Source organism: Echinops telfairi, unplaced genomic scaffold, assembly GCF_000313985.2.
Source record: "Echinops telfairi isolate 266 unplaced genomic scaffold, ASM31398v2 ScPeMD7_20;HRSCAF=75, whole genome shotgun sequence".
In the NCBI taxonomy this organism is placed as follows: domain Eukaryota; kingdom Metazoa; phylum Chordata; class Mammalia; order Afrosoricida; family Tenrecidae; genus Echinops; species Echinops telfairi.
The window spans coordinates 1,640,796-1,654,779 of NW_022103917.1; the positions used below are offsets into that span (position 1 = coordinate 1,640,796).

At 38.6% G+C, this 13,984-nt stretch overlaps 1 protein-coding gene across 1 annotated transcript in view; it reads left to right on the forward strand.

Annotated features, from left to right (window-relative positions):
* LOC123521485 overlaps positions 1-13,984 on the forward strand; it is a 234,332-nt gene that overhangs the window by 59,400 nt on the left and 160,948 nt on the right. Inside the window, exon 2 of the mRNA XM_045288347.1 lies at positions 4,530-4,653. Within this exon, the coding sequence (XP_045144282.1) occupies positions 4,530-4,653 (124 nt within the window). The remainder of the gene's footprint in view (positions 1-4,529; positions 4,654-13,984) is intronic.

Here is a 13,984-nt window from a genome sequence, read left to right on the forward strand (position 1 = left end):
GAAAGTTGTGTGTTTCATCAATGCTACACTGCACCCTGACATACTCGTCTCTACCACACTACCCCTCTGCAAGGGATGTCCAGTTGTCTACAGATGGGCATTGGGTCCCCATCTTGCACTCCCCTTCATTCACGATGATATGCTATGACATGATTTTTTTTTTTTTTTGTTCTTTGGTGCTTGATACCTGGTCCCTTTGACCCCTCGTGATCACACAGGCTGGTTTGCTTCTTCGATGTGGGCTTTGTTGCTTCTGGTCTAGATGGCTACTTATTTACCTTCAAGCCTTTAAGACCCCAGATGCTATATCTCTGGATAGCTGGACACCATCAGCTTTCTTCACCACACTTACTTATGCACACATTTGTCTTCAGAGTTTATATGGTGTAGGTGAGCACACAATGGTGGTTCTTGTTCTTTGGCGTCTGCAACCTGATCCCTCCAATACCTCATGATCACACAGGCTGGTGTGCTTCTTTTCTTTGGGTTTTATTGCTTCTCAGCTGGATGGCTGCTTGTTTACCTTCAAGCCTTTAAGAGCCCAGGCACTATATCCTTTGATAGCTGGGCACACTCAGCTTTCTTCACCACATTTGCTTATGCACATGTTTGTCTTCAGCGATCATGTTGGGAAGGTGGGTATCATGGAATGACCATTTAGTTGAGCAAAGTGTTCTTGTATTGATGGAGTACGTGAGTGGAGGCCCAATGTCCATCCACTACCCTACTCCTAAACCTATAAATATATGCACATAGATCTATTTACCCCATCATCATATATAAATATATTTACATATGTACATGCCTGTATTTAGGCCTCTATGTATGCCCTTTGCCTGAATTCTTTCCTCTATTTCCTTTTGCTTACCCCTTGTCCCACTCCCATGCTTATCCTTCGTTTAGGTTTCAGTAATTCCTCATGGTTACAATGCCCTTAATCACTCCCTACCAGTCCTCCCACTCCCTCCTTGCCACTGGGTTTGAACCACTCTTTGTTCCCTTGCCCTGGGTTGGCCAACACCTCTTCCCTTCCCCCACCTCTCATTCTCCCATGTCCCTTGAGAACCATCAGTTCTGTTGTTTTCTTCTTCACATTTTTTATCCAGTCTATCTTATCTAGGTAGGCCTGCAGAGATAATAATATGCACATAAGATTATGTATGGCCTCCACAGCACCAAACAAAGTGACACATAAAAACAAGGTGAAGACGGCAGCAACAACAACAAACTAAGAAACAAAAAACCAGAACACTCCTATGGGTCAACAAACACACCTTGAACTATTAACAGGCTTTTCTTTCTTTCTTCCGCCCTCCCTTTTTTCTTCTTTTAGCTTTTATATGTCATAGATCAGCTCCTTAAATGGGAATAGCAAGCCCCCTTTTCTTCCTGTAGAGTGGCTGCTGGTTTTGAACTGCTAGTAATTGCAGTTAGTAGCCCAACACGTAACCACTACACCATAAGGATTTCTGGGAACATAGTGGGTACTCAATCAATAATTTTTTTAGGGATATCATCATTGGATATGACATACTAAAAACAGATTCTGGAGAAATGCCAGGTCTGGATTTATAGGAAGGATTTGTATGAAAAAATAATCTATCACTTCTCACCACTAATTTCACTCTAACCCTGATCTACCGACCATAGCTAGCCTTCATCTGTCACCTGGATTAAGAGACTTTGTCTATATTAACAAAGTAGAGTATTACAATGCAAGGACATGGAGTTAGAAGCCAAAAAGAACACTCAGCGTATCTTAAGTTGGACAAAATGACGAACAAAATTCAAGTATTGATTTTGAATTGCAATCTTGAAAGATTCTATGGACAAAATATTGAGTGATTCGGGAATCACCAAAAGAAGATGGAAATGATACACCGAGTCACTATACCAAGAATAATTGGTCAATGTTCAACCATTTCAGGAAGTAGCATATGATTAAGTACCAATGCTGCTGAAGAAAGAAGTCGAAGCTGCACTGAAGTCATAAACCAAAAACCAAATTTTAGAAGTTGATGAAATACCAATGAAAGGATTTGACATGCTGATAAAACATTTGAAATGTTCACATATCTCTTTGGAAGACAGCTACCTGACCAACCAAATGGGAAACGATTCAGAGTTGTGCCTATTCCAAAGAAAAGTAACCCCCAAAAATGCAGAAACTATCATACAATAGCATTCATATCATGTGCAAGTACAAGTTTGCTAAAGATAAGTAAAATGATTGCAGTAGTATATCACATGAAGCTGCTAGAAATTTAAGCCAGATTCAGAGGATGACGTGGTACCAGAGATGCCATTACTGATGTGAGATGGATTGGGCCTGGTAGCAGAGAAAACCAGAAATCTGTTGACTTATGTTCCATTGACTATGCAAAGGCATTTCACTGTCTAGAATATCATTGAAAGGAATGGGGACTTTTTTTTTTTACCATGTATGGCATAATAACTAGAATTGAGACCCTAAAATATCATAAAACCAGCGCTTTCATTTTTCTGTGAGATTAACTTTATTGTAAATCTTTTTTTTTCCTACACACAACACTGAATTATTATCTAGGGTTCTTTCAGCCCTAACTGAAGAGAATCTTCTAGCATATCATATAAGGCAGGTGTCACTGAGTGTCATCAAGTCAATGTTGACTCATAGTGACCCCAGAGAACCGGGTATAAATGCCCCTGCCCCTGTGGATTTCCAAGAATGGAACTTTCTATGGGACTAGAAAGTCCTCTATCTTTCTCCCTCAGAGTGGCTGGTGGTTTTGAACTTGAGGACCTTGTGGATCTCAGCCCAACAGGTAAACACTGTGCTACCAGGGCTCTCTCTTTGATTTTTTTCCCTCAAATCTGGAAATAATGTTAAATTCACCCTCATTCATGATAGATAGTTTTTGCCAGATATAGAATTTTTAATGATATTTTCCCCCTAACAACATTTTAAATATCTCATTCCACTGCCTTTTTGATCTCCAATGTTTCTGAGGAGAAATTGACACTGAATTTTATTGAATATTCTTTGTGTATGACAGTTGCTTATCTCTTATTGTTTACAAGGGCTTATATGTACCATTTATTTAGGTAAAATTGATTATAATGTGACTCCATTTGAATTTCATTGAGTTTATCTTAGTTGGCATGCATTTAGCTTTTTGCATTTGTAGATTCATGTATTTCATGAAATTGGAAAAATATTTTGAAATTATTCCCATTAAAATTTTTTTTTTACAGATAGGAACTGAAAATACAGGGAATCCAGGACGCATGAGCCCTATAGGACCAGTGGTGTGTGAGTGGCAAAACAGGGAGGGTAAAGGGAGAATGGGTAGGAAAGAGGGAACTGATTACATGGAACTGTGTGTGACCTCCTCCCTGGGGGACAGACAACCGAAAAGTGGATGAAGGGAGACGTCGGACAGGGCAAGATATGACAAAATACCCATTTATAAACTATCAAGGGCTCATGCGGGAGGGGGGAGCGGGGAGGGAGGGGAAAAATGAGGACCTAATGTCGGGGGTTTAAATGGAGAGAAAATGTTTTGAGAAACGATGTACAAATGCGCTTTACACAATTGATGTGTGTATGGATTGGTATAACAGTTGTGTGAGCCCCTAATAAAATGTTAAAAAAGAAAAACAAAAACAAAAACAAAATTCAATGAAAGGCAAAAAAAAAAAAAATTCCTGTTGTCCTCTTACTAGGATAGAAATTATCTTTAGACATACAATAATATTTAAAAATAAAATTACATCATGATGCACTTAACAACTATTTGCGTGCCATAAATGAGAAAATTCAAAACACCGCTGAGAGATTTGAAAGTTTATCTACATAAATAGATAAAGACACACAGATATTGTCTATTGACTTCTTTAAGAGAAGACAAATTACTCTATTGAGGAAATGACTTTGAAGTCATCTCTGACCTCTGACTACACCATAGGTTTCCAAACTTATTTGGCTTACTGGTGTTAGGGAGCAAAACAGGGACTAGGGGTGTCTAAGGGGCAGGTGCCAATTCAGGCCCCCAAGCCAGGTGGGTGGTACACGTGGGTGGGCCCAAACTAGGCCAGATGGTCATAATTCAGCCAATGGGGTCAACCAATTATGTCAGCCACGCCTCCCAGCCGAAGGCCCTAAATACCTGAACCTGGAGATTACCTGCCCCTGTGGCTGCCTCTCCATTTTCTGCTAGGCCTGTGTGATGGTCTCTCTCTCTCTCTCTGGCCTCAGACCACCACTGCAGGTGTGTAGTCCCGTGAGTTGCCTGTGTTCAGTGACTGTTCAGTGACCGGAAACTCTTTCCGTCCTTTATAAAAACGCATTTGGATCACAAACCAGGCTTCAGTTTGAATTATTTCTTGTGCAAGGCCACGAACCGAGGTATTTCCCACCCAAGAAACCTAACACTGTCTCTTTTTGGAAGAAAAACATACGCTGTGTCCTGCTAGAAATAAAAAAACTTTTTTTTAACCATAGCTCATGATCCAGAATAAAATGTAGGTTTCTCTTTTCTATTTTGCAGCCCAGTCCCTACTCGTTTCAGCACCACCCAGGGGCAGCACCACCCACTTTGGGGAACACTGGGCTACACCACGGAGGAGAATCCCATTCCACCTCTGCTCAAGAATTATTCCTATGAGGCAGAGGTAAGACATGTTTCTCCCCCCAATAATTGGCCCTCCCAGGACATTCTATTTCTCTGCTGCATTTGATAATATATTGTAATGGCCACATAGACCTTACGGACACGATTCATTGTTATGGGGCTTACAGTTGCTAAGGGTAGGAAATGGTAAGAATACAGTTCTTTTGTCCGCAGAACCTCTTTTCAGCTAGGCAAACAGACACATCCCTCTGACCATTGACCTCTCAGTCATATGATGCCTTGGTCCAAGTCCAACTTCAGTGTTACAGAGCTCCCTCCCTCCTTCACTGCACACTACCTTGCAAACCAGCCTCCTGTCTGAAGGCAGGCTTGCTCTTCCTCAGGGTCTCAGCACTATACCTCTGTTCTCGCTCTCGTGGTCTTGGAGCAGCTGCTCGGCTCTGTTTGTCGTGGTGTGGTGGCCTCTGGGGCCTCTGCTGCCTCTGCTGCTTCAGTCAGGAATTTCACAAGTGCTTTGCTCCTGATGAATATTGCTTGACGGTTGTGCATTCCCTCTGTTCCTGCTTTTTGAAATGGCGCAATCTTACACCCAGCCAAATGGCCAAAGTGAGTGAGCGTCTTCTACTGCCTTACTTGCATGTCCCCACCAAGTCATTTAGTGGAAATTACAAAGATTATGGGTAGAAAAACTATACCCTTGATTGCACCTGTTATGCTTGATGACTTTTTTTTTGTTGAAAATGAGCAATTACAATATTGCAATGTGTTACCTTTGAACATGCATACATATTTCTTAATTCCCCCTGTATACGTGCTGGTTTCTTTAGAATGCAATTGTTAGTGTCATCCTCATTTATTCCAAGTGATTAAGAGTCAGCTTAGTCTTCATTTGTTGTTCCTGGGCCCTCCTTTCCAGTGTATGATCTCCAAGTCAGCTGGAACTGAAGCACAGTCCTTCCAGCAACCTGGCCGACAAACACATGTGGGATTAATTGAAGGACTGAGGGATAGATGGCTCAGTGAACCTTGCCTTTTGTGTTCTCGGTCTCTTGCTTTGGGATGGTCGCACCAGAGTGCAGCTGCCTTAGCAGTTCCCTGCTTCAGCTTGCAAGATTGACTTCTTGCAAGATATCCCCAAGTAGAAGCCACATGGACCTATCCTGATGCAGCCCTTGGTGCTGGAGCAGCCGTGTGGAGACCCCTGCCAGTGCTGAGATGCTTACACATTCACTGACTTAGCTTTACTCCTGCAGTCGGCATCATTGCCTCTGTTTTTTGAGATGGAGGACTTTGTGGATTGGTGTCGGACATATGGGTTAATGTTGGACTTATGGGCTTGGGCAGCACTGGGTTGGGATGTTTTCTTGATGTGCACTTAGCCTTTATATAATATTCTCTCTTACACATGAGTTTCTGTGGATTTGTTTCTCTAAAGTACCCAGACTAATACACCTGGTCATAAGGGTATAGATACATTTAGCAGTTAGACAGCAACATTTGCCCTGCTCCTTCCAGACACAGATAGTCCACCCCCTTTGAATCTGTGGACTGTGTGCTATGCCTCTGCGCCATTAACTTCAGGCTGCTGCCAAAATGGCAAGGGGAGAGGAATGCTTCCTTCTTGTTTTAGAGGATTCTTGATTGCTACATGCCTCCACTTGCTTTTAAGTGTTACAGATTTTACTTGTTTTCCTTATTGATCCTGCTTGGAATTGAGACCATGGACTTGCTCATGTCACCATCTTTTTGGCAAGACCTAATATTTTCAATACTTTCTCCCCAAATTGATGCATATGTTGGCAGAAAGCCCTATCATATTTCTATCAGGCTTCCTTTTGTAAGTAGAAAAATTGGAGCATCGAATAAAGCATCAATAACATAGGCTTAAAGCATATAAAATGGTATGGAAAAGAATAAGGGTTGGAAGACTATGTAACTTAAAACCTCAGGTTAGAGTTATATTAATTATAGTGCTTTGATATTGCCATGTTGTTTTCACCAGCAAATTGATTCTGACTCATGGTGAAGATAGACAAATAGAAAAATAGAACAGAAATGCATCCACATTTAACAAGAACTTATTTTTGACAAATGATCTAAAGCCCTTCATTGGGAAAAGGAAACTTTTTTTTTCCCCTTTAAGCAATGGTACTATAACAACTGAATATCTATTATGGGGAGTGTAGGCCTTGTCACTTCCTTATCACTATTTATAAAAATTAATCTGAGTGTTCTCAAACCTAATTAAACAAAAACCATTAGGCTCACTTACATCAAGTCAATGCTGACTCATAGCGACCCCTCTGTGGGTTTCTGAGACTGTCACTGTTTAGGAGAGCAGAAAGCCCACTCTTTCTCCCTTGGAGCTGCTGGTGGTTTTCATCTGCCCACCATGCAGGTTGCAGCCCAACGTGTAACCACTAGATTATCAAGGCTCCTTATAATTTTGATCTATAAAGATTCAAAAATATAATTAAAGACATTATATTTGACGCATTAGTGTAAGTAGAGCTTTATTAGTCATTTCATAGAAAGCACTAATAATAAAATATAATGATAAATTAGGTTTCATTAAAATTAAAATATTCTACTGTTCAAAAGACCCTGCCAAAATAGTAGCAGGCAAACAATAGCAGAGGGAAACATAGTTATAATCCGTATGTTTTCTAAAGGACTGACATATGCTCAAACACCTATAGAGTTTAAAACTATAATGATTAAGAACCCAGTAAAGCTAGGTAAAATAGTTGAAGAGGTATTTCATAAAATGAAAAGAATAATGAATATATCGAAAACATGTTCAAAATTGTTAGTCTTCAGATTAAAAATCCAATCTATCACACATCATACACCAAGACCACTATACTCCAAGGATGTTTATAATAAAAAATTAATATTAAGTATTTATGAGAATGTAAAGCAATATTTTAGAGTTGCAGTTGGTCTATATTCTTGTGAATACTTAAAATGGTACAATCATGTTGGGAAATTGTATTGCAATTTCTCTAAATTTAAGCACGCACTCACTTTATGACCAATAACCCTACTCAAATATCTACACAAGACAAAGTAAATCTATGTCCACACAAAGACGTGTACAGAAATGACTATATAGCTTTTATTCATAATAATCTCAAACTTGCTGCACCCAAAATGTAGAACAATTGGAGAATGTGTAAACAATTGAATAGAATCATACCATAAAATGCATTCAGTCATGTAAAGAAAGAATTGAAATAAGGTACCTTCTGTACCAGTTTCTCTATGTCAACTCTCAAAAAGACAGCTAATTTATAGGGACAGAATCAGATTAGTGGTTGCCTATAGATAGGTTTGGGTTGTTGCTGAAACATAGACAGTTCTTTTGTTCTTGAATGTTTTTGCCTCTATCCAGGATACTCCCTGCCTTCCTTATCAAATCCCTTAACTTTTGCTAGTTAACTCCTACTCAGCCATCCTTATTAAGAAGATTGCACTTCATAAAATAGTTCCCGACCCCATTCCCAATGTAAATTAGTTACTCCTGTTTCTCTCTCTTTTTTTTCTCTCGTAAGTTTAAAATGTTAACGTATGCTTTTGATAACTTTTCGCTATGCATTTATTGTATTATCATTGCAGAGATCAGTGTTTTTCTATAAATGTATTCTGAATATATTAATGCGTAAACAAAAACCTCAATGCTTAAGTGAAAATGTATGCGACATTGTTAGTGTATGTCCATTTTATATGAAAATGATGAATAACCTCGGTCTAGTTGTTCACCAGAGTTCATGACCATGAACATTTAGCAGATAGTTTTGCCTTCCTCCCTGTCTCATGCTCTTAAACACACACACACACACACACACACACACAAATGATTCCTCCTTACAAATAGAAGGCCAAGATGATTTGTGCTAATGGCAGAAGATAAAAGTAGTGACTAAGAAGCAACTGCTGCCATTGAAGTGAGCATGTTCGTCCCTAGATATTTTAGACTAACCGCCAACACAATTCACTATACGTATGAGACATTTAGGGTCCCTGAAGGTGCAGTGCGTTGGGCTGCTAATTGCAAGGTCAGCAGTTTGAAACCATTAGCTGTTCCTCGGAAGAAAGACAGGGCTTTCTGCTCCTGCGACAGTGCCAGACTTGGAAACCCCCAGAGGCAGTCCTACACGGTGCTGTAGGGTTGGACTGAGTAAGCCTCGACTCGATGGCAGTGAGGTTGCTTTGGTTTGGTCTGGTACATTTAGAAAACAAAAGAAGGCGGCAATGTTTATTCCCACCATTCCACTCCCCCCCCCCCCCACACATTTTATATATATCTTCTCTTAGTTAACACTTATCAGATGGTTTCTTTGTTTTTAATTAGGAGAGAATAAATTTATCAATTGATCTCTGGGAAAATTCATTGGCTTGAATTGAGGAACCAAGCAATATGTATGAAGCGCATATAAAGAGATAGAGCGAGACAAAGAGAACTCTGCTTTGATACTTCATATGAACACACCATTGATAGGGAGATTATTCTAAGATTTATAAGAGGTTTTGGGAGGGAGGTGGGTAAAATAATGGAGGTGGGGTAAAAGGGAGATGATGTCAAGGGGTCCATGTAGAAAAAAAATGTTTGGAAACTGATTGCAGTGGCAATTGTACATTCTACTGGATGTGATTAAAGTTTGAAACTAAATGATATATGTATTAAATCCCAACTAATGATAAAAACTGTATTTAAACAATGTAGTTAGCATTAAAATGGTTCATATGACTTAGAGATATCTTACATGGGAAGGATGATTATTAAAGGGACAACATATTCTTTGTTAAAAAATATAAAAATGAGATTAAATGTATTTCTTAGCCAACTACATTTTTTTAATTGCAGGTAAGGGCATGATTTTAAATGTCAAAAATAGCCAAATATGAATCTCCTTTCAAGTAGTTGCTCATTATGCTTTCTAAAGATTTAGCAAGGATTAATCACATACAATAAAAGGACAATAAAACTATGCATCAAAATTTAAAATCATGATTAAATAATAGCATTACTTATATATGTATAGATAGCTACTTTCAAGTCAAACCAACTCATTATGTACAACAGAACAAAATGTCTGGTCTTGGTCACCTTCACATTCTTCAGCATGTTCAAGTCCATCATTCTGGCTATTGTGCCAATCCATTTGACCATCCCTGTTCTTGTACTTCACCAAACAAGATGTCCCCCTCCAACTTTTTATCCTTTCTGACGGCATGTCCAAAGCCAAGGAATGTTCGGTGTGATCCTTTCGTTTTTCATGGGCTGATTTTCAGCAGTAGACCACCAGGCCTTTCTTTCTAGTCTGTCTTAGTCTGGATACTCCATTGGAACAGCTCCACTGTGGTTGACCCTTATCTTCCAATATCATAGCAACTCACAAACAAATATAATACAGTAAGACAAACTGAGAGATGAGTGGTGAAAAATACCTATATCCAGCCACCCTTTTCCGTTTCTATTTGTCTCAGACCTGTCAAAGGTACCCTCACTATTCACCTAGATTATAGCAAAAAACTCACTGTCATTGACTTGATCTCCACCCACAGTGGCCCTATGTAGGGTGTCTGAGGCTGTCAACCTTCGCTGCAGCAGATAGCCTTATTTTCCTCCCAGAGGGGGTTTGGACCATTGGTCTTGCTATTGGAAAGCTAATGCTTACCTGACAGCACTGCATAGGCTTCTTAGATTATCACCATAAACCTCCCAAATGGTATCCCTTGCCAAAGAAACAGGGGTGTCATTTCAGAGGGTTATTTTCAACACAGCAGCCAAGAGATTTTAATTAAAATGTAGGTCAGAGAATGGCTCTCTTCTTTTGAAAATTTCCAATGTCATCTTACTTCGCTACAAAACCAAACAAAAATAACTTGAGGAAAACGCATTTCCTTCTACTTCCTATTGTAGCCACCTTGCCATCTCTTGTTTTGCTTCTGCCTACGAACCTTTGTACTTGTTCTTTCTGCCTGAAATACCCTTCTCCCAGGTGTACACACAGTGAGCTTTTAGGGGGAAATTTCTGATTGGTAGCATTTACTGAATTCCATGAAGAAAATACTCCAACACAAAAGCCAAGGTTGGGGTGAAATGATCAGGAGATTATTACTGCATGAGGTACCTTTTGACCATAGGAGGCAGGGACTATGAATTCTGTTAAATAATGAATCTATTTCACAGAGCACATGGTTACGATATCAGCAAGCTGAGATACACCTGAGAATTGACTCCCAGGTCTATCCTCTGCACCATTCAACTACACTGCCTGCTTTACGTAAATGTCTTGAAATCAAAGTGAGGTATTCAAATGGGGAAAGGGAGAACTGGCCGTAGTGAGTCTTCTTTTGACACAAGCAGTTATTGGAGATCTTAATGTGATGGCTAGTTACCCAAGCAGAGAGCTGAGCCTGTTCGCATTGATGTAGGCTTCTTATCAGGCCACTGGGAATCATTTTCCAATTCCAACAACCCCAATTGGTTGACTAGATCCAGCCAGCAATATCAGGACTCATTTGATTTCTATGCATATGATTTGAAATTCTGATGAAACACACTTGTGTTTTCTATCTTATTCCACCTTAGCATTTCATTTTGTGTGTGTCTGAAATCATAGCCTTACTAACCATGAAAAAGAAGAAGCTAGACCCTTTCCGTATTCAAAATAAAATATCTGGACAGTGTAGTACATTTCTATTTTTCAGCAGTTTAAAAATCCTGCATAATAATGCAGTGATTCTTTTAGGTACTACATGGTTTATACATTGTGTAGTCATTACATCAGCCACCAAATCAATGGCTCTCATTAGAAGTTACTCTTTCTTTTAATTCCATTAATTTAACATATTTAGAAGTCCTTAATAACAATTTCATCTATCAAAACCATGACACTTATATGGATTAAACAAACTTGCTCTGCTGCTTCGAGAGCTGAAAATAGATTGTGATTATCATATAAGATTAATTAAAAGAAAAATTTAGTGCATCATGACCTTTATTTTTACATCATGAAGCATCGAGCAATAACGCTTATTTACTATGCATGCTATGAAGAAAACGCATTTATAATAGCTATGCACTAAGCTGGTTTAAATCTAAACAAATCAAATTCAGCACTGCACAATTTTGCAAATGTCTATTACATTAATTTGGATATTGACCTTTGGAGTCTGAAAGAAAGCAGTTTGAAGAATAATCAAGAGTTTCCAAATTTTATTTTCAAAGGAGTACGAACTTCTGGACACCATCTGGTCAATCTATGGCCTTCAAAATGAAGCAGTGCTTGAAATACTGAAATCAATTATTGGAATTCAACAGGGGATTATGAATTTTAAATAGTATGACTTGTAAGCTCAGTATGATTTTGAACTATAACTTATTGTTATTATAAAATAAGGTAAGAGGATGATGCAGTACTGGGCTCTTTTGTACATAGGGCCACTATGAACTGAAACAAATTAAATGGGACCTAACCCAAACTTGCTTATACTGGACTAGTGAACCTATAGAACAGAGACATTGGAATGTTCTACTTCCAGATTTCTAATCTTAAAGCTCTGTTAAAGCTCTATTGAATCAATATTCATAGGCAAGATCCTTTAAACCTAGGATTCAGGATTTGATATTCGTATTAAAACCAATGAGACAAATACATTCTTTCAGGCACATTCATTTTATTAATTTTCATTTGAAGACATACTCTGTGTATATTGAAACAAACAGAAAAACAAACTCAATGCTGGTAGTAATCCCTGTGGTCTTATGAGACAGCAACCCTACAGGAGTAGAATGTTTTTCTCCTGCAGAGCTACTGGTGACTGGTGCAGAACTGCCAACCTTGTGAATTGCAGCCCAATGCCCAAACACTATACCACCTACATGAACACATATATTTTTTATATTTCTCAGAATAGTAAGTGGAACTAGAATGACATTTTAATAGAAAAGTTTCTACAAAATAAAATGTTGTAGGGAAAAGCATTAAATTAAAATCATAGGTCATGGAAGCAAAACGTTTTAAGAGAAACAAACAGTGAAGAATTGGAACATGTAAATCTCATTTTTGTTTATAATAACTTTTAAAAGTAAAAGATAAGGTTGTCTTCACAATGCAGTTCAATTCTACATAAATTTAGATACCTGAACTGACATCCCATTTTCAATAACTAATGTTTTGATGCCTATTTTAGTGAACTTTGACATCTTTTCAAAAAGTATTCTATCAAGATATTAGATCATGTCTTTTGTCAGATATTTGTTTACATTAATTAAGAGAAGCAGCTCAATGACTAGACCATATATGATGGGATTTACAAGCTACTTCCCCACTCCTTCCAACAACCATCCTCCAAAAATATTGATCTGCTTTCTGTAACAAAGTTGTTTTGGTGCCACACCAATTTAGAAAGTTGTTAATATCAGTGTCACACAGGTCCATTGATTACATTTATTTAGTCTTAATGTTCTGTATTCTGTCTCTCTGGTTTCTAATATCCATTGCAATCACTACACACAACTCCCAGACAAAAATTCACGATTAAAGGGTTTATGGAGGAAGTTAAGAAGTTGTAACAGCAGCGATTGATATGTTACAAAATTCTTTCAGGACTGCAAATAAATTAACACTGCCACTTATTTGGGAGGTTGTCCTGTTGTGATGGATTATGTGTTGCTGTGATGCTAGAAGCTGCTTCTCTGATATTTCAAATGCCAACAGGGTCATCCAAAATGAGCAGGCTTCAGCAGAACTTCCAGACTAAGTGTGGACAACAAAGAAGGATTGGCTGCCATTTCCATTGATGTAGCCTCTGAAAATCTCATGCATATTTTCTAAACACTGTCTGATACTGAAAATCTATTGAATGAAAGTAGAGCACGGAACATTTTTGGAGATAATGCCCAAGGAGAGGCCTCTCGGGTTAGAGGCCACTCAAAATGTGACTGAGGAGGAGGTGCTTTCTCTGAGTGGAGTCAAACATGGTGAAGAGAGTAGTGTAAGACTTCTGAGAGTGGAGCCTTTGGGATCTTTATTTATGGAGGCAACAAGACTCAAGTTAAATAGAAACTGCTGCAAAACAATGTTAATGATCAGACCTTGAAATGCGTGAAGTATGAATCTAAGAAAATTGGAAGTCCTCAAAAATGAAATGGTGGGGGCAAGGGAAGGGAAAAAGAAGACTGATATCAAGGGCTCAATAGAAACTAAATGTCTAGAAAATAATGATGGCAACATATATACAAATATGCTTGATACAATTGATGTATGGATTGTTATGAGTTGTAAGAACCCCCAATAAAATGATTCTGTAATGAAAAATGGGATGTGTAAAAATCAATATCCTTGGCATTAGTGAGCAGA